At 38.5% G+C, this 27,270-nt stretch overlaps 1 protein-coding gene across 1 annotated transcript in view; it reads right to left on the bottom strand.

Annotated features, from left to right (window-relative positions):
• Positions 1–27,270, bottom strand: part of WNT8B (Wnt family member 8B) — a 210,038-nt gene that overhangs the window by 78,589 nt on the left and 104,179 nt on the right. The window contains exon 5 of the mRNA XM_044055611.1: positions 74–199. Within this exon, the coding sequence (XP_043911546.1) occupies positions 74–199 (126 nt within the window). The remainder of the gene's footprint in view (positions 1–73; positions 200–27,270) is intronic.

Here is a 27,270-nt window from a genome sequence, read left to right as displayed (position 1 = left end):
AATATACGATGTTTCCAGTACATCTTACATTGACTGTTAAAAATATATAATTTTATTGGCTAAGACATCTTACCAAGCTGCCCATTTCGTGAATCATCACATCCACAGTTGTCAAAATCCCCTAAGCTGCAGTTCCTCGTAAGCGTGTACATCACACCTGCTGAGCTGATAGCATGCACAAATGCTGTTTCCTGGTTTGCTGTCAGGCATACAAAAAACATAAGTTATAGTCTGAATCGCAGGTGTCAAATTTAACATTTTTGGAGAAGCACATTCACAGTGGAGTTATAACATTACCTGCTATAATATTGTTATTAAATAAATTACTAAGTACATTATCCAGTAGCTGCGGTGTTCTACATCATACTTCTATTATGAGGGATAACAAACTCAATATGCATTCTTCAGTTTCTGGGTAATATTACTAATGGCCCCCTCCATGAAAAAAAAATCCTATGAAATTTTGCTTATTTTTTTACATGATGTTTTATACACAAACACAATGTATGTAGTTCACAGCTATAACTGTGCTGTCATTAAAAGTGACCTGTAGAATACCATTCTTGTATGGAAACATTTTGAGATCAAATAGCCTTCTTACTTGCTCAATCAGATTTAGCATTTAGCTTTGAAAAAGGCAATCAGCCATTAACAATCTTTGCAACCAAATGCAGAGCTGAACTGTGTTCAGTGTGCATTTTTTTTCATACAAAACCATATTTTCCTTCACAGTAGTTGGGGTGGTCCAGTAACTCAGTGATAATTCTTGTTACAAACTGGTATCTTTTCTAATCAAGATCCTTGTGGTATTGCGCAGTAGCTCAACAAAAATTCTGCCTTGCAATCTGGTAACTTTTGTGATCAACACACTTGATGTCAGAGATGGACTAGAGCCATGTGGAATTTGGTATCCCACAGTGATATCAGATTTTCTGTAAACTCTGACCCTTGTTTAGTCCTATTTACCTCCTGCAGCTATTACAATTATAGAGGAATGCACTAAGCTCTGGGAAACAGCAAAGTCACGTGACACGCAAAACATTTTACTTGTAATTTGGCATTAGTGGCCTAAAGCTGGACATATTCCACAAAAATTGTATGAGTATGCAAGTCTTTGTAGTTAAGTTACCATGAAGAATTTAAGTGTTAGCCAAATGCCAAAACCTGCAGGTACCTCTTTACTTTTGGATTGTTTGGTAGCTCTATGGGATTCAGTAATATGGAATTCAGTTTTAAGTGTTTAATAACTTTACAACTGGATGTCCTCCCAAGCTTCATAGCAAACTATTTAATTTAGTAAGTGGCAAACCTGCTGATTATCTGTTCAGATTACATTTAGATTGACTCATATGTGGCATGATTCATTTCCTGAGACCCATGGATGAAGGATCCCGGGCCCTACCAGTTATGAATGTGATTTAAATTGTTTAACTCTTATTAATGCTCTAAAGTGAGTAGTATTGTTAAACTGTGAAAGCTCTCACCAGATTTTATTAGACTGTCAGATAAATAAATTGTACCACATTTTATGATAATGATTAAAGGAAATATTACAATCAATGCACATAGTAAAAAGTTCTTAAATGATCTTAAATGATTTAAGTAAACCAGACTCTTAGCATAATAGCAGCAGTAGCTAAGCAATGTATATTTTTACATAGCTGAGACACTTTCAGATGCACTGCAAGCGCAACAGAAAAAGCAGTGATGTGAAAGTCTCACAGACACCTGTGAATCATGACCATACCAACTAGAATTAATCAATGGATACCTAAGATACCAACCTCTGGCAACCAATAACTGCCTGTATAAACTCTATTTTTAGTGTACGGAAATGTTTTGTCAGTAAGATAAAGTTTGAAGACATACCTGTGGAAGCATGGAGGTGTTTAGGTGAAATGGCAGTGGAGTTTTTGACCAGATTGTTTAATGAAATCTGGGAAAGTGAGAGGATGGCTAAGGAATGGAGAAAAAGTGTTTTGGTACCAATTTTTAAGAATAAGGGTGATGTGCAGAGCTGTAGTAACTACAGAGGGATTAAATTGATCAGTCACAGCATGAAGTTATGGGAAAGAGTCGTGGAAGCTAGGTTAAGAAGGGACGTGATGATTAGTGATCAGCAGTATGGTTTCATGCCAGGAAAGAGCACTACAGATGCGATGTTTGCTCTGAGAGTGTTGATGGAGAAGTACAGAGAAGGTCGGAAGGAGTTGCATTGTGTTTTTGTAGACTTAGAGAAAGCATATGACATGGTGCCTGGAGAGGAGTTGTGGTATTGTATGAGGAAGTCAGGAGTGTCAGAGAAGTATGTAAGAGTGATACAGAATATGTACGAGGGTAGTGTGACAGCAGTGAGGTCTGTGGTGGGAGTGATGGATGCGTTTAAGGTGGAGGTGGGGTTACATCAAGGATCAGCTCTGAGCCCTTTCTTATTTGCAATGGTGATGGACAGGTTGACAGACGAGATCAGACAGGAGTCCCCGTGGACTATGATGTTTGTAGATGACATTGTGATCTGTAGTGAGAGTAGGGAACAGGTGGAGGAGACCCTGGAGAGATGGAGATATGCTCCAGAGAGAAGAGGAATGAAGGTCAGCTGGACTAAGACAGAATATATGTGTGTGAATGAGAGGGAGGATAGAGGAATGGTGAGGATGCAAGGAGTAGAGGTGGCGAAAATGGATGAGTTTAAATACTTGGGTTCAGTAATTCAGAGTAACGGTGAGTGTGGAAGAGAGGTGAAGAAAAGAGTACAGGCAGGATGGAGTGGATGGAGAAGAGTGTCAGGAGTGATTTGTGACAGACGAGTACCAGTAAGAGTGAAAGGGAAGGTCTACAAGAGGGTAGTGAGACCAGCTATGTTATATGGGTTGGAGACAGTGGCATTGACAAAAAGGCAGGAGTTTGAGCTGGATGTGGCAGAGTTAAAGATGTTAAGATTTGCACTGGGTGTGATGAGGGTGGACAGGATTAGGAATAAGTATAATAGAGGGTCAGCCCAAGTTGGAAGGTTTGGAGACAAAGCCAGAGAGGCAAGATTACATTGGTTTGGACATGTGCTGAGGAGGGATGCTGAGTATATTGCGAAAAAGATGCTAAGGATGAAGCTACCAGGTAACAGGAAAAGTGGAAGGCCTATGATAAGGTTTATGGATGTGGTGAGAGAGGACATGCAGGTGGTTGGTGTGACAGAGCAAGATGCAGAGGACAGGAAGAAATGGAAACAGATGATCCGCTGTGGCGATCCCTAACGGGAATAGCTGAAAGAAGATGATGATTAGCAGTAAAACACTAATTTAAGGTTTCATTTTCACTTTCTCACTAAGAAGGTCTGGATGGACTACAACATCCTTGATTTTCCCAGGAAAGAGGTTTCACCATTATTGGACATACTGTTTTTTGGATGAAAAGTAGAAACCTTTTATGAGAAGAATATTTAGGTGTTGTCATAGCAGGCTTAAGGATGTCTGTTTTCTGTCACAAAAGATACAGGTAATTAATTATTCCTTATGGTCTTTGTTCACCTCTGGTGCAGGCGAGAACCATAGCAAGGCAGAGGAAGAAGCTATGTTTAGTGCCAACATGTATGGAGTGCTAAAAAGGGTGACAGTTTACAAGTTGACATTTCAGTTATTATTGCAGTTTCTGTAATAATAGTCTGTAAAATGTCAGACAGTTCTTTTGTTTTAAAGGTAGGAATGTGTTATCAGATTGGTAAGTAATGACTCAGTGTTAAATTAAAAAACAGTATGGCACTTTACATGATGCTACTGAGTGATTGCGACTGTGACCTGTCATAGGCAATATGAGGGGGCTGGCGAACTCCAAACAGGTTTGATGCTCAGGATGTTTAACTCATGTGCTACAGGTATGGTGCAGGTACAGGTTTTTCATCTGCAATTTCCGATGGTATATCAGATGTCCCTTAATGCAAACACATGAAGATTTATATGTTGCCCAAAAACTCATCCATCTGTGTTCAGGTTCACAGTAAGATTCAGTCTCTGTGAATGATGTTCTTGTTTTATTGACTATGCACTGTCTCAAATGAAATAAGATCAATGACCACAGAGTAAGCCATTAGGAGACTTCATCTCTAGGAGCATTTCTTCTTGACCTTTTAAGTTTAGTGAACATGTGACTCAGCTCACCATTTTCTCTGAATTTTTGATTCTGTAACTGGCAGGATCAAGTCAGACATAAGCATTTCCACTGGAAAAAAAACATGCTTAGATCTGAGGAGAAAAGCCCTAGCTGAACAAGAATCTGAAATGACTTTTTTCCACAATTTCACCTTTCATTGTCATTATTCTTTCCTTCAAAGTCTGTGCAGCCATTTTGTGTGACCAACAAATGAGACACAAAATATGCAGAGTGATATGATGAATTTAATTTATCTTCATGCTGGTGAAATGTCATTGATTATCAGATGCTAGCATTTCTATAATAACATTAATAGTAAAATTATGTCTGAGATTTTCAATGATTGAATGCAAATTAACAGAATTTGTTGTTTACTAACCCATTACTTTAAATGTATATGAAATACTTTCTCAGGAATGGAATCTCATGGTTGACATGCCCTCCATAGCATAGCTTCTCAGGTAATTTCAATGCATTCAAAGGTGAGTTACTGTTTTCTAGCCAGTGGTATACTCTGTAGTTCTCTTATAGGCTCATAGATAGTTACTAGGATTGCTTTACATGGGATCATTGAGGAGCCAAATGACAACAGGTGGCTATCACTAACAGGTCCATCTTTCTTCTTGACACTCTACTTTTCAAAACCTTAAACTTGAGCTAATATTACCCTCTGAAAGCAGCACTTATAAAAATTAGACCATTAGAAGCTCCCAAAATGAGACCTTTTCCCTGACACATCCATGCTTCAGAGCTGCTAACGAGGAAAGACCATTCTCTAGACTAGGTCTTGGAACTAGCTTCAGACACACACAAGTAAAAACCCAGGCTACACCTGAGGACTTTAAACATGCTCTCAAAGACCATGTTCTTAATGCAGCCCAGTGCACCTGCTACCATGGCAATGGTTAAAAACCAGGAAACAATTCAAGCTACGAGTAGTGCATCAGTTAATGTCTGCATACCTTAATCCATGCATGTTGCTGTAAATATTATAGGATATTTCTTTATTGCATATATGTACATAATTTCTGCTTATTACTCATGTTTTTTTTTTACTAAGGTATTTGTACTTTTTGATAACTCTTGTTTATTGCTAATGTACTTGTACATAGACTTTGTATGCTATGAATTGCTTTTTCCTAATTATGCAATTCTTTCTGTGGTTATTCTTTATATTATACATATACTGCTGCTCACTGAGCCTGGGTTATGGCTGAAAAGAGTCAAAGGATCAACCTACCTTTCCGGTGAACAAATAGTAAATAAACGCATATTTAATTCATTATCTCCTATGAGAGGATGTATGCCACTGCCACTATATTAGACATAAAATTATTTTTAAGAAAACTGAATGTTAAATGTTTGAGTGACAGTATTTTAAGCAAGATGATTTAAACAGGTTAAGAGAGAGCAGTACTTTCAACCTACTCCTGATACCATTGTTAGCTTCATTAAAGTACTTATGCGAGTAGGATATTAGAGATCTGCTTAATGGCCCAGTAAAGTAGAGTATATGACAAAGGAAGTGTATTAAAAAGTTTACGTATGGACAAATCAGTTTTACATGAGGGGTGATGAAAGTGGGTCAGTTGTCATAATGGATTCATTTCAAAATAAAAAAAGGTAAACACCATTTTAAATTGTAATAAGTTTTATGAAGTTGTCACTGCTAAAAATATAACTTTGGATTATCAGTATATAGATTTAGTGCTGTTGAAGATGTTTCATAATGACCTTAGTAATGCAGATATTTATAAATTTCTTTCTGTAGAATTTCCTAACACTAGTGTATTTTTTATTTATTTTTTTGCTATCCCCAAATTGCACAAAAATCCTGTGGATCATGCATTGCAATCAGTAGTGTTCAGGAAGGGGCTAAAACTGAAAGTACTGCCATCTTTATAGGGTTTGTATTAAATAACATTGTACAGAGCACCAGTTCCTATAACTGAAGATCTGAAATTATCTGAAAACACACAGCTTTAAACAAAGCCTTATTTGGTTTGCAAGGGATGTTTTTGCCCAAGAGGATATTCTGTGTGACCCTTTTTAATTGTTGTTTTCTTCATTTTGGGAAATTTTGCAGTGGCCCTAATGTTATTGATGTAAGGCTTTGTTTAAAACCAAGTGTTTTCAGGTAATGGTTAAACTATCCACAAATGGTGTACTGACAATCCCATAAAAGGTCAAAACATGTTATGTCTGCAGCTAGTGGGTTTTGGTTTTATTGGCCTAAATGTAAAAATAAAAAAGTTAGAGACATTCAGAAGCTATGTAGCTGAGGTACTTGCATGCTCTCAAGGAGTAATCTGCATATTTTCCATGACTCTTTGTCAAAGGACATTTATTGTATTGTAAAGAATGAAGTTTCTGTTTTGTGAGAGTCTTTTTGAAGTTTTTGTCTATTCATTTGTTCTAGCAGTATGTGTAGGGTCAGACCTTGATGTCTCTATTTGGTAAACCATGGCAGACTTTTATATGGCTTCTTGTCTTGAGTTTATGTTAAACTATTTGTAAATTTAATTCCTAAATTTGCTATGCAACCTTGGAGGGTGTACTGTCATTTTTGCTTGAGCTAATTTATCAACTTATAGTCTGACTATTTCTTTTCTTCTTCACCAGTCAGTTATTTCCACCACTCCTGAATAGCTTACGCCTCCTTCATCCTATGCAGGTGGATAGGAATTATGTGGCTGTAATTTGTAGCTAGAGGGCATGAAGGTGTGCCTTACACCTATTGGTTTCTCCCTGGTCAAACTCCACATACAGTGCCACTTAATGGTGGCAATTCTTGTACACGCTATTGTACAATCACATGTTACTGAGGAGGCCCTTTGACCTCTCTGAACTGCTGTACCATCTGATCTCATCTGGCTTTCTCTGGGTCATTCCATGCATTGGTTGTAGGCACAGTCTGTCTGTATAATGTGCAAGCTGGATTTCAGCTACTGACTTTGAGTTTGCTTCTTGAGCCCATGTCATCATCAGCAAAGGTGGGCATGCTACCCCTTTACTGATGGCCTGGAAGATAGGCTGACATTTTCTTTGGCTGCATGGGACCAAACAGTGACTGCTGGATAGATGCAGATGTAAAGTAAAGGGATTCATAGGTTCAGAGGTGTATACTAGGTTTGGTAGACATCCCAACCCAATTGTGTCCCTGTGTATCATGGGTGTTTATTAGGAAGAGGTATGTTAAGAGGTTTCTAGAGGTTTTGGGGGGGGGGGTATGTTAGTTTAGGCATTACTATCTGTCTCTGTTCATTAGAGACATGGGGGCCAGACCTGGGGTGAATTTCCAGTTTCCCATCCATTAGCAAAGGTTATGTTTAAATAGGCTTTTGGGTGGACTCTACTTCATTTAGATGGGGAACCTGTCCCAGAGCATGGGGATCCTCTGAAACACATACCTATCTTGCCAACAAGTCTTATTTATATTACAAGCAAAATTTAAACCCTTGGATCTAGTGATTCTGATGTTGATTATTTTATGGATGTGCAAAAGGTCCATCAGAGCTGGTTCTGGATGATGCCATGTATGCCAGGTATTGATCACCTCTCAGTAACCGGTAGGAGACTGTGCATAGAGAGAGGGTTTTAAGGTGATCCATACAGGACAATGTGTTTATACCCTGGATTCTCCTGGGAAGGAACCTTTGAGGGCATTCCAACTGCTATATATGTCTCGTCAGGTACATGCCAAAGGGGGCATTATACTCGATGATGAGTATGATAAGGGCCAAATAAAGTGTCACACTGACTTCCTTGTATCTGGATGCTGTGCCTTTACTTAAAAGTTGAGTGACATAGAATGATTTTGTCACTAACTTGGCCACAAGTTGGTCAGTGGTCAGATTATTTTCTACATATGTTCCCAGATCTTTGATTACTTGGTCAACTATTAGGGATTCTTAATGATGGAGTAATTAGCCTGTGTGGCCCTCTTCCCAAAAGGCACTATGATGCATTTCTTGGCATAGAGTTTTAATCCATGACTTTGGCATCAGTTATTTGTCAGTGTTAGACCCTCTTGTAAGATGTTTGTGTCATTGGGGGAATCAATGATAGCTCTCAATTTGCAGTCATCTGCAAGCTTGGTCAGACAAAGGCCTTGACATTGGCCTTTACATTCAATAAGTAGATGCCAAAATGGAGTGATTCTAGCACAGAGCACTGAGGTACTCCGCTGGTGACCAGTCTCTCTGTGGAGGTGTTTTTACGAGTCCTGACTTCCTGGATCATGTCTGTAAGCAGCTGGCAGTCCAAGTTATGTAGAGGTTTATGCCCAGTTCTGTAAATTTGTCATCTATGCTGAAGTGGGATATTGTATCAAACACCTTTGCCAGGTCCAGGTAGGCAGTATGCACTGCCCCCCCCCCCCCAATCCATTGCCTTGGTAATCTTCTCAAAGAAGTCCACCAATATTTAGTAGGCATGACCTTCCCTTAACTTTAGGTTGCCTATATTTTTGTTGATCATTTGCATGATAATTAATTCCATGGCTTTGCATATTAGGCCAGCCAGACTAATGTGCCTGTACTTTCTGGGGATGGTCAATAGTCTACCCTTGCAAAGTGGGATAACTGTTGCAGTCCTCCATTCTCTTGGTACGAAGCCTGTTTTGAATCCATAGTTGAAAAGTGACTCAAGTTGTCCTGATATGAGATGTTTCAAGTTATTTAGGGGACATCCCAGGATACTGTTAGGGCCCATTTAGGTGTTTTTGGTGGGTCTATATCAGTTAATTGAAACGGCTGAAGTTCGAACACCATATATTCGAACTTCTAACCACGAAGTGCAAAAACATCGAAGTCTTAGAACAGCAATTTTTTTTCCCAGGGGAAAAAAAAATCATGGTTCCAAGAAACACACACACAACACAAGCACACCAAAAAAACAGCAATCCACACACATACACTTGAAATCCTACATATAACCCTACACTAAACTATACATACACTACTATCTATCCAATTACCTTAACCCAAACCCTAACCCTAAGTTCCGTCACTATCGCACACTCACCTCACCCATGCCATAACCCTAACCTGCGCCCTAACCCTGACGTCCACACAATCACACACTTACCTGAACCCAACCTATAACTTCCCACCACAGTCCTGATAATCGCGAAGCCACAGAAACGGCCAACCAAATTATTTCCCTGGGAAAGAATTTGGTGTTCCACAGCTTTGCAATAATCAGTGTTTGAACTTAACAGTTCAAACATCTGGTGTTCGATAATCAGCCATTTCGACGGATTGCTATAGACCCGTTTTTGGCCTTAGTTAGCACCACTGTGACCTGCTCCCTGCTACTAGTTAGGGGTGGGGTATGCTAGTAGGTATTTTATTGGGGAAGGTGGGGGGTGAAGTTTGAGCTGAATTTGTCAGCCAGCAGATTGGCTGTGTTGATCTCATTGAAGTTGGCACCATTAACCACTAGCTTGGCACACTGCTGTGTGCTGCCTTTAAGGTTACAGAGATAGCTGTAGAAGGTCTTGTAGTAGTCTTTAGCCTGTGAGGCTACCTTGACTTCATAACAGGCCTTTTTGGAATTAATTGGTCCTCTTAGTTTCCTGTTTTGTTTAATTAGAGAGCTCTCATTATTATGGGAGTTACTCTTCCTGATTTTAGCCATGACATTTTTTGTTATATACACTATTAAGGTTAGGGTTCCACCAATATGATTTGTTTTCAGAGTTTGATTTGGACTTACTCCTAGTAGGTACAACAGCCTCTACACCACCATTTATATGGTTGTAGAGGGTCTCTTTGAACAATTGCATATAGGTTGCTGTGAAATCGGGTTTAGGAGTGCCACTGAATTTTGATAAAGTATTACTTAGTAGGACGCAGTTTGCTTTGGAATAAGTCCTAACTGTTACATGGCTTGCTGGGGTTACCAAGTTGATTTTTATTTTGAAGGAAACATCTCTGTGGTCTGCACTTACCAGTGAGGACATGATATTGGGGAGTGTAGCACTTTCCCATATTGGTGAGTACCAGGTCCAGTATGTTTGAACCTCTGGTGGGTGTACACCCTATCTGATCAAAGGTATATGTGTTAATAATGTGCAGGAGTCATTATGCCTGTGAGTTTGAGGAAGTGTATGTTTCCCACTCTATAGAGGGGTAGTTAAAGTCTCCCATGAATAGGGATTTGGTTTAATGGGGAGTGTCTCCAGTAGGTCTAGATATGAGCTATTGGATTCTTGGCATATAAAAGGTGACCTATAGCTTGCTAGGATATGGTATGAGATTTTGCCTATGGTGATTTGCACATGGATAAACTCCAGGGCATGGTCCTGGTTAACCAATCTAGAGTTATACTTGTTGGTAATGTAGATGGAGACTACAACATCTTTTGGCCCTGTCTGTGTAGCTAATGGTCTAAATGTGTGGAAAGTACTGAAGCCTTGCACTGCCAGAGTTCTTTCTGAGGATTTAAACCATGTCTCATAATAGAACAGATGTCTATATCCCTCAGAGGGAGTAGAGCTTGTAGGATGGTGAGCTTCTTGTTTAGGCTCCTCGCACTGAGCAGTAATTCCTTTAGGTTTCTTTGGGTTTTATTTGTTATGTCGGTAGGTTTGTCAATTTGGCATTGCCTAAAAAAGGCTTTAAGGGGGGTGCATAAAGTTTAACCAATATTATGTTGCATAGGGGAGACAGGTACAGAATTTGCATAGCAATATGGTTTGTTACCCATGTCCTTCCATGCTGAAAATTATTGAATTCCCCTGGAAAGACATAAACTAAGACAATTATTGAAGTCAACCATCTTTTGTTCATACTGTGGTATCATACTTGGTGAAGGTAGAATGCTACTCAGTGCAAGGCACACACCTGTTTGTGACACACAGTCCAACAGTCCCATAATGTTTCTCTTCATATAGTCCAGGGAGGTATGTCTCAGGTTAATAGTGCTCACATGGACTATGCTAGCATCATATAGGTACCTGTGGTATAGTGACTTGTGTACATGCGTAACTTGGCAGATACTGGCTCTAGATAAGCAGCTAACTGTTATCTTGTTCTTGTTCAGTCTGGTGGGTGGGGCATCTGTGTGTCATACAATAGAGTCCCCTTTGACAAGAGTCCTGGGTAAAGTGTTTGCTTGCATTTTGGGCTTTGCTGTTGGGGCTGCACTAGGTGTAGGTGTGGAGTTTGCCATTGCTTTTGGTAAGTGCCTTTGAGATTGCTGAGGATACACATTGTCTTTTGTAGGCTTAGAAGATCTTTGAGGTTTGGGAAGATTACTTTTTAGTGCTTCAGCATAAGTTGATCTGTGTGTGTGGTGGACACTGTATGGTGGATATAGTGTGTGTTCTTGACAACCTTGTTTGTATGCAAGAATTTTGCCTCCAGTGAAGTTATGTGCATCTCACCCATACTGTGCTTGTTTCTTTAAATGGTTGTCTGTGAACATGAGACAAGTGCTACATTGTCCCGGGATGTCCAGATCCCATGCTGTGTTTGTTTCTTTAAATGGTTGTCTGTGAACATGGGACAAGTGCTACATTATCCTGGGATGTCCATATCTGCCAAGCTTGCTATGGAGACATTTGGGAATTGCATATCCCTGTCATCTGTACCTATATTTGTGTGGGCTACTGTAGGATGTAGACTAGGTGCCCCAGAGGTCTCCTTGGGTGGTCTCTGGCTTTGGCACTAGACTAGATTAGATTGTGCTAAGATTTGCTAGTAGTGCTGTTTAATGTGCAAATTAGCTTTTCTAAAATTGCCTCCATGCAGTGGCTTTGTTTTAGTCATACTAAGTTTTTAGATTTTAGTTCTAAATGTAGTCTTATAGAAAAAGAAATACTATCTAGGAATTTGCATCTGTACAGGGCAATGCTAAACTCTTGATTTAAAAACACCAAAATAGATTGCTTGAGAGTGTAATGCTACAACAAAACAGCTTAAACAAACTACCCCAGCAAGGCAATTTCAATTATTAAGGACCTTAAAAATGATTTAAAGGCAAAGTCAACAAATAAAGCAAAATTAAATCAGTAGCACTCTAAAACAGTTAACTGAAGTGTGAAACATTGAAACAAATCTCTTATCTGCCAAGGATAGAGGACGTTAACTGAAGTGCAAAACAGTAAAATAAATCTTTTATCTGCCAGTGATGGAGCAATATTAACTCAGGACCTCCTCAGAATCTGGAAAGTGCTGGAAGTACACCTTCATTTTGCTCTCGATAAAGGTAGCCCTTCAACAGAAATTACTAATGTCAGATCAATTGCCCTACCATTATCCATCTCTAAAATCCTGGAAAAATGCATTCACTGCCAGCTTTGGACATTCCTCCTAAATCACAGTTTTATCTTACCATACCAGTACAGTTTTTGGGTAACCATCTAAAACGTCAGGACCCACACTGATGAGTCCCATAATGCAGACAATGAATGGCTGAAAATCCAGACTTCCATATATTAAGTCCAAGATCATCATTGGTGATCTCAAAGTTGATATATATATATATATATATATATAAGTATGAGGGGAGTGGGTGGGCTTGCTCCCCTGAAGAAAGGAAGTTTGAAGGAGCAGAGGGATGTTTAATATTCATTCTTCTTCTGCATTTCCCATCTGTTTTTTTTCAATGCGTTTGGAATGCCAACAGTTTAATAGGGAGCTCAGTTTTTGCCACCCCGTAGTGCAGGCATCTGTCTTTTTTTCTTTACTGTACATCACCACAGGAATAATCTTCTGGTCTCTCCTGTTTTTATAGCTCTATAAAAAGCTTTTGATTCTATATCCCACCCCAACATTTTACATAGACATTCTCTTGTATGCCTTTCCACTACAGCTACTCAGTGGTTTCAATCATACCTTTTCAGCAGAACCCATTGTGTGAAATGGCAACATGCACTACCCTCATTTCATCCCATCCCTGTAGGAGTCCCCCGAGGATTTATTTTTGGCCCACTACTCTATAGTATCTTTATCAATGACCTACCAATCGCAACAACTTGGTCTTCACTTATTCAGTATGCAGATGATTCACCAACCTTGTCAGAATTTCATAAACTCATCCAATATGGTCTAATATTCTCCTTTGTCAAAGCATGGCTGGACAAACCCACCCTTGTGCTTAATCCAAAAAAGATTAAATACATGCTATTTTCATCTAAGTGTAATCCAAACAATGCAAATAACTTTTCTAATGACATCATTATTTAATTAATTTCCCATACCAAATTACTTGACATAATTTTTGATGATCATCTAAAAGGTGACTTTCCCATATAATATGTGGAAGAAAATAACAAAAATTGGGATCACCATATAGAGCTAAACATTTCCTGTGTGATCATGGATAGAAAATCGCAACAACCAGTTTCTGTCCTGCTGATTTGCACTTCTGAAATTTTTACTTATCTGGAATTCAGAATTCTCTAAAAACTGTAACAGACATACAATAAAATAACTGAATCATAGGAGGTTACTAGGCTATTGGCCCTGAGGCTATTATAAGCCTAGCCAAGAGTTTAGCCCATGTTTAGACAAGTCAGCACCCAAAGGCTGTGTCCAACAGGGACACAGGTGGAATCCCAGGGGTGTATTTTCTGTTTCTCATCCAGTTTTCCAGGTTGTGTTTAAACAGAGATAATGAGGTACTTTGCTTTACATGGAGAGGGAGTCTATTCCACATATGGGGGAGTCTCTGGGACACAAATCTGTCCTGCCAACAAGTCCTATTGATATCACAGACCAGGTTGAGGTCATGGGTACAGGTTGCTCAAGCAGAGCTTGACTTGTGGATATGCAGCAGTCCCATCAAGGCAGGGTCTGAGATTGCTTTATATACCAAACAGAGATTACCTCTGAGGAGTGTGTATTAAACTGAGTAGAGGGATAGGGCTTTTAGCCTATCTGTGTAGGGTAGATGTTTGAGGCCCTGGATTCTCCTGGTGAGGAACCTCTGTGGTCTTTCCAGCTGCTGCATGTGCTTTGTGAGGTACATGCCAAAGGGGGCATTGTACTCAATAATTGGCCTTCTAAAGGAAAAATAAAGGGATGTTATGACCTTTTGTCTCTGGATGAGATACCCTTAATTACGAGGTGGGCCATGTAGAAAGCTTTCCGTACAACGGAAGCAACATGGTGGTCAAAAGTCAGGTTGCTATCAACCTGGGTACCTAAATCCCTCACTACTGATTGTGTACTTAGGACATTGTTATTAATGTAATAATATGTGGGGATGTCATTCTCCCCAAAGAGGATAATGATGTATTTTTTGGCATTCAGCTTGAGGCCATGTTTCTGGCACCAGTCACTTGTTTGGCTGAGACCCTCTTGGAGGACTTCCACATCACTTGGGGAATTGATGACTGTGCCCAGCTTGCAGTCATCTGCTGACTTGGTCAGCCATAGTCCACTGGTTTTGGCCTGTACCTCAGAAGTATATCCCGAATAACAGAGGCCCCAAGACCAATCCCTAGGGAATGCCACTTGTTACGGGTCAACTGCTGAGGTAGCCTCCTCTACTTTGATTAGCTGGGTTCTATCAGTGAGCCAGTTTACTACCCATCTGATAACATATGGATTGATGCCTAGTTGAGAGAGTTTATCTATTTTGCCTGAGTGGGGAATAGTGTCGAAGGCTTTGGCCAGGTCAAGGTAGATGGTGTGCACCATCTTCCTCTCGTCCATGGCTTTAGTGACTGTCTCAAAGAAGTCAACCAGATTTAACAGACATGACCTCCCCTTGACAAAGGCAAACTGTGTGGGGTCGAATGTTTGGAGGTTGCCAATACCCCTGTTAATGAGGTCCATAATAATCCATTCCATGTACTTGCAGATCAAGCTAGTTAAGCTGATGGGTCTATATTTTCCCAGATCGCTGGATGCTCCACCTTTGTGTAAAGGGATGGCAGTGGCTGTCCTCCACTCAGCTGGTACAAAGCCAGTACTCAGACTTTGGTTGAATAGGGTGCCTAATGGTGCTGCAAGATCATGCCTGAGTGAGGAATTTGCTACTGACTTGACAAATAGAAAATGTCATTGCATTGTTACTGAAAAACTAAACTGATTTGAATGACTTAACCTTCAAAAATACTGTCAACTAAAAATATCCATAAAATCTTTCAGCTCCATAAGGACCATCCATCTAGCTTATTAAACTGTTTTTGAGTAGTTATTTTATTAGAGAGAATATTAGTGTTTATGTGGTATCAGTTGAAAAATTGAGATGTTAATGAGGATATTTTTATTTGAAGTATGTGTGAAATCATCCAATGACTGTGTGAGTAGTGTGTTACATGATTCATGGAGTGTATTTAACCTTGTAATGTTTGAGTAATTAATCGCTCTGATGAAGTCCCTAATAGACTAGGGGACAAAAGCACTTAACGTTTTGTTTAGTTTTGTTTTTTTTTGTTAAAAATTCTGCTGCCAGTTCACTTTGGGATGTTTTTTTAGTTTGCCTGTCCTCCTGTGGTACATCCCCACTCATACCCCACAATTCAGTAATAAATACCTCACATCCATCAAACCCTCTCACAGCTCCCCAGAGAGACTCACTGAGTGCCAACTAAGTGAATAAAATGTGTAACTCTCTTTCCACTTCTAGCTAACAAATTCTTACACTTTAAGTATGAACTGAAACTGCACCTGTTAGATTCGTGGTTATGCCATTCCACCATCCCATCAAACTTACTTTCTCCCTACATCTATAACTTCTCAAAGCTGCTGTCCTCAACTCACCATTTTAGACTTCACTTCTGAAAATATTACTTCAAATACAAGGCTTTAATTCCATTAAATGCCTTTGTATCTTTTCCCCTAACTTTATCCCTTACTTTATATAACTTCTACCACACTTCTTTAATAGATCCCTATCTTTCATCTCATTCATTCTACAAAATACTCCATCAGCCATAAAAATCTGTGTTCTGTACCATCTGTACAAAATCAGCAGACTTTTTCATACTGCATTTTAACTAGAATGTTTACGATACTTTGTCTAACAATAACCAACAGGTTTAGCTTTAAATGGTTTCACCCCCACTGTATACAACTTCCACTGTATATAAACTACCAGTGTATCTAACCTGCATTAATGGTTCTATATGTACTAAGTTGCCAGTGTATAAAATCTGAGTGATTTGCTTATGTTTTTGTATATAGTTATTTTTGTTTCTTAACTTAATTGAAATTCTCAGAGATAGCCTGCTCTTTATATCTATCTTGATTTCTAACTCGAAATATCGAATCAAACACAAATGCCTCCTAGAGACAAGCTCTGTTAATATGATGTTGCAGTATTGATCCTCCTGCTGTACAACTCTGATGTAATTTTGCTGATGTAATGAGTATATTTTCTGTACCATTCTGTGGAACGTTTTTTCTTCATCTCGAGTACTCCATAATGGGATTCTAATGTCAAACTGAAAAGATACACTGGCAGTTGACAACCTTGTTTGTTAATTTAACATTTCGAATAGTATGAACATTACTCAGTTACATCATTTCCTGGCTGAGGGATTGTGATATGGACAATTTATTTAGCAAATGAAATATGAGGAAGCACAGTGTATGTAGAACCACAAGAAAAAAATTCCACTTTATCCTCCTGAAAGCCTTATCAGATGCTAGAGAGAAACAGATCTCATTGACCATTTCTTCTTTCTGCTGAAGATAAATAGTACATGGGACAAAATTTACAAATGTGATTAGGAATGCCTTCCTTTGACAAAACCAACTGGTTTACTGCTCATTTGTGGTATCCAGTACTTTAGCCATAAGCTTTACTTCATAGCTAACTAATGACATGGGCAAATATGAAGGCATCTCTTACGGCTCTTTGCCTGGTTTGAGGTGCAGCATTATAGTAGCTTCAAATATCTCAAGTTGAAGAACATGCTCCCCACATATTAATTCAAATAACTTACTCAGTGTGGGAGGTAACTTCATCTATCACAAGCCTTTGTAACAAAATGTATAAGCCAGAGAGACCTGGATCTTTTTGAGGACCCTGTGAGTTTTTCATTACTTTTATTTCTTCAGTGAGGAATTCCAAAAACTGCTTGACTGTATCATCAAATATTTGTAAGGCCACCAAGTCTGAGTATGCCAAGGTAGATTCAGAATATGTAAACCCTGTAGAATGGCACACATATTTTATTTATGTCATTATTTATTCTTGTTTGATAATAGTAACAGGGTTGGTTGGCTTACCCCTTTCGGCCACAATTCAGTCTCCAAAGTAGCAGAGATTATAATACAGAATAATAAAAGTGCAGCGTACAGACATTGAAACATAAACTAAGTCATGTGCACTTGCTTGCTGGCATTTTCCCCTTCACATTAAACATTTTATGTCTATTTGACAGCTGGTGCTGTGTTTTTTTTGCTTATATATATGTGTGAGTGTGTGTGTGTGTGTGTGTGTGTGTGTGTGTGTGTGTGTGTGTGTGTGTGTGTACAGATACACACACACACACACATATATATATATATATATATATATATATATATATATATATATATATATATATATATATATATATATATATACACGCATGTGTGTGTATGGTTCTGCTTTATAATCTTGAAATACTGAAATCTCGAATTTCAGTATCTTGAGGCCACAAAGTCGAAACTTTCAAATCCCGAAAGCCCAAAACCGCGAACATAAACACACCATACACCACACAACACATACAGCATCCTCCCCACACTACAACAAATTAACAAACAAAACACACACAAGCACAAATCAACAAACCTACATGACATATAAGCAGGGGGGCAAGCTACCCTGCACCCCCCACCCCCCTACTTATATATACTAACTCCGAGATCGCACCAAACAGAAAAAGAGAGCAAATTCACTAATAAACCCTCGCACACACACACACATTACAAATATACAAACACCACCACTTTCAACACTTAAACACTCATACTTTTACCTGCCTACCCTAACCCACTCATAAAATGTCCAAAGACACTTACATGCACTCAAACACATACCTAAAACCCTAACAAAATACTCACTTACCTTACATACCAGCTAAATCCACACATTTGACGGTACAAAGTGCACACACTACATACCACGTCAAATACCAGAACACCATAATTGTGAATTTGACATTTCCGGATTCACGTTTATGGAGTTTCGCAATTTTAAAAATTCGACTTTATGGTCTTGGGATACTGAAATTTGATATTTCACTATTTTAAGATTATATAGTGGAACTGTGTGTATGTATATATATATATATATATATATATATATATATATATATATATACATATATATATATATATGTGTGTGTGTGTGTGTGTGTGTGTGTATATATATAAACACTAATAATTGAGACTTACACCAAAGTAGCTTTTATGCATGTAAGAATAGTATCCTTGGGAAGATGTTCTTTCAGTTTCTTTTTGAAATAAACCAGTATCTGTTGTTTCTTTATCTCTGGTTGTAGGTGATTCCATATGGCTGGCCCAGTCATATGAAAACTCTTTCACCAAAGTGTACATTTCTGTCTTTTGATAGCTATTTTTGCTTTATGAGGTAGGCATTGCCCTTGATAAATGATTTTGGATAACATTGTGCTTAGTTATTGAGTATCCCTGCTATGTACTGATAGCAAGTTGAAGTCCCTTTAGAAGGTCACAGTGGTGGGTATGTAGTTCAGCCAGTGGTCCAGATCTCTGTATATTTCTTTCAGTTAAATGGAGCTTTGTGTATTAGTGAGTGGTAAACAATAGACTGCCATATTCGATTTTGGGAATGTGCACAATGCTAGCCAAGGCTTGATGGGCATCTGGGGAGAGATGATGGGAAATCTTTTGCAAGCATTTTATTGGTGGCCCTGACAGCATGTGATGTAAAGGTTAAATAAGGGTTGTGAATAAGACCAAGATACCTTTGTTCAGTTACATTTGGAACTGTATTATTAAGATTATCCTTTAGTAAATGTGGGGGAAGGATAACTAGTTTTTGGGAAGAGGCAAATAAAATGACAGTGGATTTATTAGGGTTAATTATTAGTATGCTGTACATGTTCATGGAAGTGAAAGTAGACTGCAGTTTGTGTCACAGGCCAGTGGTAGTTTTGCTGATGTCAGTAAGTAAGTGATCATCAGAATACATAACTGTATCAAAGGAGGGGGATTCATGGGTTAAATCTCTTATAAAAAGGGAAGAATATGTGGTCTATTACTTCCCCTTTGGGAATACCTGTGTCAAGGATATCTACTTCAGATAAGAACTTATTGGCATAGACTTGAAGGGTTCCCTCCTCCAGGTAGCTCTTAAATAAATGTAGGGAATCAGTACCAAAATTCAGTTTGCTATATTTATTAAGTGGCTTTGCATGATTCACAGATTTGAATGCCTAGTAATGTCCACATAAAAAAAGACCAGCCGTAATAAGATAATCTTATTGCAGTAAATGCTATTAGCAACTGTGTATGAGGCAGTTGTGGTACTAAAGTCATTGCAAAAAAAATGTTGCTGGTCCGAGTAAACCATATTAATTTGTGTGGTGAAATATCTGCTTGTATTAAATTTTTCAGACATTTTAGTCAAAGGGCAAAGATCCAAGATAGACTCATAGCTTTTTGAATCCTTAGGGCCAGAGACTTTAGGCACTGGCATTATGGCGCTTGAATAATGATGGGACTATTCTAGTAGATAATCTTCTTCTTCTTTTGGCTTTTCCCGGTTAGAGGTCACCACAGCGGAACTCCGGTCCACTAATGAGTGGCAGTAGATTTTTACGTTGCCGAGGTGCCAGCTCAACGCCCAACCTTCAGTGAAGGCACACTATTCTAGTAGATAATGAAAAAAAAAAAATATATATATATATATATATATATATATATATATATATATATATATGTATATATATATATATATATATATATATATATATATATACATATACACACACACACACATACACACACACACACACACACACACACACACACACACACACACACACACACACACACACACACACAAAGTGAGTGGTCTGGTTAGGTTAGAAGCTTGTATTCTTAGGATGTCTGGATGCAGTATACTGAATTTATCCTTGGAAATAGTATTTAGGGTTTTAGTTAAGCTTTCATACCTTTGACAGAAATTTATTTGAAGTAAAAAGTAGGGTGGTAAGATGAAAGAGAGTATAGTTGTGTGGTGCTTAATTCATTTATTGAATGCTAGGTAGAGGGATGGGCTGGAACCTATAGAATGTTGGAGATGTCTATAATTTTTTGGGGGAAAATTTTGAGCTACTATAACTTGTTAGGGCAGCATTTGAATATTTAACATCAGTAATTTCTCCTGATAATTGCTTTGATTCTTTCCAGAAATGTTTTTGGTGTGGTGCACATGGCACTCTCTCATTCTAAGATAGGTTGCTTTTGCTGTGTTTGTGGTTATTCTTGTCTTGTTTTGTCTTCCTGTAGTACAGATATTGTTGATGTAGTTCTTGACTGGGGGATGGATTTCCATTGTTTCCTTGCATTATCTCGCAATTTCATTAGATTTTATTTTGTGTGTCTGGTTTTAACCAGGGGCAAATTTGGTCCCCAACTCTCCTACATGTTGTTGGAAACAGCATACATTACAAACCAGCATTTTTAGTGATGAAGTAAGACAGGGCTATATTTGGATTTCCTTGGCTATGTAATGTTGCCTTGCCAACTGTTGTTAAAAACTGCTTGCTTAGTTTCAGAAATGGATCAGTTTGTGACAATTTCAGTGGGCCTTTTCTGTGTTCTGAATTACCATGAGGAATTACCAGGAGAGTGGTTACTTAGATTACTGGAAAAGCTTTGAACCCTTATTTTTTTATCAGTTATGCTATGATTTAGTACTGAATTGTTGCCTGTTTACTGGCTTGGTCTCATTGGTTTCTTTAATGTTTACCCTAACTGACATTGTTAAAGCATTTTATTTAATTAATGTGCATTAGTGATTACAACATTTATACTAAAATCATCTAGAATTATTTTATGCTTTAAAATTTTGTCTAAACATTTTCGTAAGGACTTTTATCATGGCAGGAAATGAAAAAAGGACACTATATATGCAATCTCCCAAAACAGTATGAACTATTGTTATCTTTAGCACTGGTAATCACTGTGTCAACAATACTCCACAAAGTATTATTTTTACTAGTAAAAGGAAAATTCAACTAGGTCTTGGATCTTCTCTAATGTCATTAAGCATACTATAACCAGTATGTATACAGTATGAGGGGTAGAAGTCACAAGTTAACTAAGTCTTTGATTTAGCACCTGTATAGGTTGTTCTGTGTTTAACTTTGCACTTCTCAAAACTGATTCTTTTAACCTTTGTAGTACATATGTGTAAACTTGCAAATTGTAGATCTTCATGTCTAATTAAGTGATTTGTATTGTTTGTTGTTTGGTTAATGGGTCTGATATTCTTCATAGGTATATAATAAGCTAATGACCACCAGGGTCTTTATAAGCTCAGCTTTGCAATCCAGTGTTTTGTCCCTGTGTATCATGGGCATTCATCAGGAAGGGGTATGTTAGTTAGGAAATTTCTAGAGGTTATGTGGGAAGGAGTATGTTAGTTTGGGTATTACTATCTGCCTCGGTCTATCAGAGACATGGGGGGCAGATACTGGATGGATTTCTGATTTTCCATCTATTGGTCAAGGTTACAATTAAGTAGGGTTAAGGATGGGCTTTGCTTCAAATGGATGGGGAGCCTGTTCCAGAGCATGGGATCTTGTGAGACGCATATCAGACTCCCCAACATATGCTATTTATGACGCAATCAAAATTTAAATCCTTGGATCTAGTGGTTCTGATGCTGTTTGTTTTGCAGATGTGCAAAAGGAGGATGACTTGTATGGCAGGCAAATGTTAAACATTGCATATTCACTGTCAGGCCCACAGAAGATGAGTTTGCAATCTCTGATTCTACTCCATTGCCCTTTCCTTGTTGGAAGGAAGTCTACTTGAGGTTCATATTTGCAACTCTCGTACAAACAATGCAGAGTTGTAGATCTGAATCTCTCACAGGTATATACATTTTAGCTAAACAACTGTAAAGCAGGAAGACTGAAATTATTGAATGAAATGACATGTTTTAAAGGTACAGCTGCAAGACCAAGGCTAAGCATGAGGCAGATGTTGGTTAGTGCTGCAGTGAAGACATTGATGGGAAATCGATACCGAAGTCGAAGACTGAGATAAGAGCAAGATATGCAACGGTAAGTTTTTAAACTTCAGTAGACAGCATACCTGCATCTATGGAAAAAAATCAATAAGCTAATTATTTTTTTCCTCAGGGGATAAGTTAAAGAGAGCTGCAGTACTACTTTAATACCATGCAGCTGGTGCTGCACCTGACGGACAGCCATTTGGATGATGTCTGAAACCATAACTCTAATCAATGTAGTGGCAACATTGGCAGCAATCAGATACCATGAAAATTCCTGAAAACTGATAAGTGACATGAAACGGTCCAACATTACTACTTTGCTACATAAAGGTGTTTTTAATTTCAATTTCTGTACCAAATGACAACTTCAGAATAATAAAATAATTACCTTTACCCTACAGCAAGTTTAGTAGAATTAAAGGGTCTATATTATAGCATTGAAGTTTCAAAACTTCGACTGCTATAATATCGATCCGTTTTTGTCGAAAACTGAAAATAGCGAAGCCACGGAACTTCCATGGCTTCGCTGTTTACTTTACTGTGGTGGGAAGGTTACGGACCGGCTTAGGGTAAGTATGTGAACGGAGGTTACGGACCGGGTTAAGGTAAGTATGTGAACGGAGGTTACGGACCGGGTTAAGGTAAGTGTGGGAATGGATCGGTGTAAGCTGAGTGTGCGATATTAGGGACATTAAGGTTAGGGGGCGAGTAAGGTGAGTTTGCGATAGGGACTTTAGGGTTAGGGAGCGGGTAAGATGAGTGCGCAGCAGTTAGGGGCTTTATGGTTGGGGAGTGGGTAAGGTGAGTGTGCGGTAGTTAGGGACTTTAGGGTTAGGGAGCGGGTAAGGTGAGTGTGCGGTAGTTAGTGACTTTAGGGTTAGGGAGCGGGTAAGGTGATTGCGCGGTAGTTAGGGACTTTAGGGTTAGGGTTGGGTTAAGGTGAGTGGATAGGTAGTAGTGTAGGGTTAGAATTATGGGTTTGTTAAGTTTATGTGTGCGGTTTATTTATTTTGGTGTGGTTGTGTTGTGTGTATGTGTTGCGGAACAGCAAATTTTTTCCCCGGCAAAAAAAAATCACTGTTCCGTGTGTTCGATATTTTGTGGTTTAGATATTTTAGGTACAATGAAATAGCATTTGCTATTTATATCGTTCAATAGGGTAATATAAATGCGAATTAAATATGTTCTGCCATCTCTTATTCTAGTAGTATGTCCTGTACGTACATCAAACATTAAGTGTTCACAAATTTTTAAAATCTCTAGTAGTTATGCAGGTTGTGATGACTACTGAACTCTCTCCATGATACTGCAGTTACACAGCATTACCCAAGTATTTAAACCTCCTACCCAAAGTCATGGTCACCAGCTATATGGATTGCTGAAGACAAGGTGGGAGAAAACAGACTGGGAGCTGGCATTGCTGTTCACAAAGGCTGGCTTGACACAGTACTGGAAACCCAACCCCATCTATTCTGACAACATTCACAAGGCCAATGTGAGCAATTAGTCATAAACATCATTTTAGGTCTGAGCACAATCCCTCAAAGACTGCGCACAGTCATGGGTTCTGGACTTCAGGAATGGCCTGCCTCATACCAGCATATATTACCTATGTCTGTTTTGAAGAGAGATGAGCAGGCATTGCCTACAGGTGCTTGGACCACTTAAAAACAGTTTGCCTGGGTTCTTCTAAGGCTTCCTCTTATAGATTTATGAATTCTGGTTCATTCGTTTGACTTGACCAGGATTGGCATACATTGATGCCGTGTGCTATCAGCTACCAACATTCTGAAACATTGTATACTAATGAGGCCCACTAAAGATGTATAGTGTTGAAAAGCAAAATATAGCAGCCAGTATGTCATAAAAGTCCATAGTGTTTGGAATACCTCTATACAGGTAGAGAGTGCAGCTCTGATAGCAAGGGATATCAACTTATGTCACATTTATTGTGGTGTATCAGCTTTTATCTCTGTGTTTGATATGTGCATAATTATAGTGCTTCTTCTATATGTTTACTGAAGTTGAAGACTTGCACAGAAGATACTACTTGTATATTACAATACTACCTACATTTATCAAGCTTCCTTTGGAAACTGCTCTATGTAGATGGTAATGCTAATACTGTAATAATATGTAAATATATATTTTTCCTAACATGTATGCTGTCCATAAGTATGCTGCATTTGTAGCACAGAAAGCTATTTGCTGTCCACAGCTGCCCATAACAGTATGTTGTACACCCATCCCATCCACAAGGACTTGCAGATCTCTGTGATGTTTTAGAAAAATGATTAAGTTCAGATAGAGCAGGTTTTGTCTCTCTCTTGCGTTCTCTCTCCATATATATATATATATATATATATATATATATATATATATATATATATATATATATATAGTTCCACTTTATATCATCGAATTATCATTTCATCGAATTTCAAATCATCGAGACCAAATCATCGAAAACTCATAACATCGAATCACAAATCATTGAAAACTATAAAGCAGCTAGAAATAACATCCCAGACACTGTTTACTACATTTATGCAGGGAGGCAAGCCCCCCTGCATCCCCATTAAATATACCAACTCCAAGGTCGCACTACAGTGGGGTAGGAAATTACCTTTTTCCCCCACTGTAGTGCGACCTTGGAGTTGGTATATTTAATGTTCGGGGTGTGTGGGGGTGGAGCCCCCCACATGGGGGGTGCAGGGGGGCTTGCCCCCTGCATAAATGTAGTAAAAACTCTGTGGGATGTTATATCTAGCTGCTTTATAGTTTTCAGTGATCTGAGATTCGATGTTATGAGTTTTCGACGAACTGAGATTTCGACGATTTGGTCTCGATGATTTGAAATTTGATGAAATGATAATTCGATGATATGAAGTGGAACCATATATATATATATATATATATATATATATATATATATATATATATATATATATATATATATATATGATTTTCATAATCCACTTTCTATTTACATATAATGCACATGTTTAAATACTGCTCCCTTACATACCGGAGATATGTATGCAAAAACTGGTACACTTCCTTCAGTGTGGCTGTTTTGTATTGCATTTCTTCTCAAAATATTTACTGATTTGGCAGAATAGCACTTTTAAACTGCACTTTCGAAGCAGAAGGGATTGAAGGCTGCGTGAACACCTGGTAATGGAAAGGATCAACTTGGAGCACAGTAGGTATTTGAAATGATGGGTGGAAAAATGTTGTCAGTGATGCTTTGATCTGTAGAACCTTGTTAATGCCATTCAGCTGGGGAAAATTACAGCAACTGTTTGGGCAGATGGAAGCAAAAAACATTGGCTCTCATTACATTCAAATCTACTAGGAGCAATTCATTATGATGTAGAGCTAGCCCACACAATAAATGGACCCCAAAAAACTTCTTTAAAATTGATCTTCAAGAAGATGAATTATTAAGTCAATAAGAATGTCTGGCAGAAGAACAGTGAGATATGAGTAAGCACAAACAAATGTCAGCTTTCCATAAAGTGGCAGTGTTACCTTCTCTGCCTAAGCAACCTGAGAAATCCTGTCTGTTGTCAAAATAACTCCTTGCTCTGCACACTCTTGAGTTCCTAAAATAAGGACTGACAGCAGATTTGTCTTTAGAACGTCTCCTGAAAATATATGTTGTATGGTTAAATAGTAAAGTTTAGAGCAAAGTTTTTTGAAGATGTATACATGAATAAACTCACTTCAGGTCTTGCTTGTCTTAAAAGGGATGGAATATCTACTGTTACGGTAAGTTGCACATACAATTGTGTATGATCATTGTAGGAATCATTGCTGCAGTGTATTCTTTACTCCAAGGAGAGTATAAGAGCTATTCAGCAAGTACTGTGTGATGGTTTTGAGAAGGCATTAAAAATGGCTGAGGCAAAGACCACCTTGCTCTTGCATAGATATCTAGTTTGTAATGTTAGGAGAAGATGTGGATAGATGCCCATGTTGTTGCTTCGGAGTTAAATTTAAAGTTGCTGGTAAAGTGAGCCCTCATTGAACCATTCCGTTTTTTTTTTGTTTACTGCCTCATAGCAAAACATTACACAGCTGGCCAGCCATTTGGAGAGAATTTGCTTGGTTATTGCCCTGCCTTTCTTTACCAGTTAGAAAAATGCAGACCTCTGATCTCCTTGTTTGACCTGGTTCTATCAGCATAATAAACCTGTATCGGTGAACATTTAATTAGAGAAAGATTAATTTCCTTTTATTACATGGAATTGTGAAAAAAAGGTAGAAAACTACATAAAGCTGAGGCTAGACCTAATGGTAACCATGTCCACAGGGAAAAACAAATGTGATCCTTTACACGAGTGCCTGGAACTCAGACATTTTAATGGTTAATGTGATGGCCACTAGGAATAGGGCTTTCTAGTGAAGAAATTTAAAAGGGCTGAAGAAATGGGTTTCAGTAGGGCTAGGGTCGATTGCTACTGGATGAAATTTAGATCCCAAGAAGAAGGATCTTGAATAGCTCTGTTGTTTTTGTGTTAGCTAGCAGCCCCTGACTCTGATGTGATGCATATTGTCTTCCCATGCCAGGCCTGAAGTGTTTGTGCTGAATATTATTCTTGGGAGGGGACATGGGAAAACCCTGGTTAGCATCTCCATGAGTTGCCAATTCCTATCTTATGGGGAATAGAAAGAAAAAAAGTAAGATGTGTGTGGTGGTGTTGGAGCCATATACTCTTCAGGCACCACTGAATTTTGCCTGTATGGTACCACCAGGGTGGATGTAGATATGTGGCCAAGGCTCTCAATGTCTCTCTAATCTGCCATCCTTTGGTTGTGCCAGGCTTAGGAATAGTGCTTTTAACAGCAGACATTTCTCCTTGTAGAGGAACAGCTTGGTCTTCTTTGTGTCCAGAAAATCTTTCAGAAACACTTTTTTTCCTATAATTCTATGCTAGA

The sequence above is a fragment of the Protopterus annectens genome, chromosome 14.part0, assembly GCF_019279795.1.
Source record: "Protopterus annectens isolate FY-2018-M chromosome 14.part0, PAN1.0, whole genome shotgun sequence".
NCBI lineage: Eukaryota > Metazoa > Chordata > Ceratodontiformes > Protopteridae > Protopterus > Protopterus annectens.
Note: the sequence above shows the minus strand (reverse complement) of the source record. Positions and strands in the feature narration are given on the sequence as shown.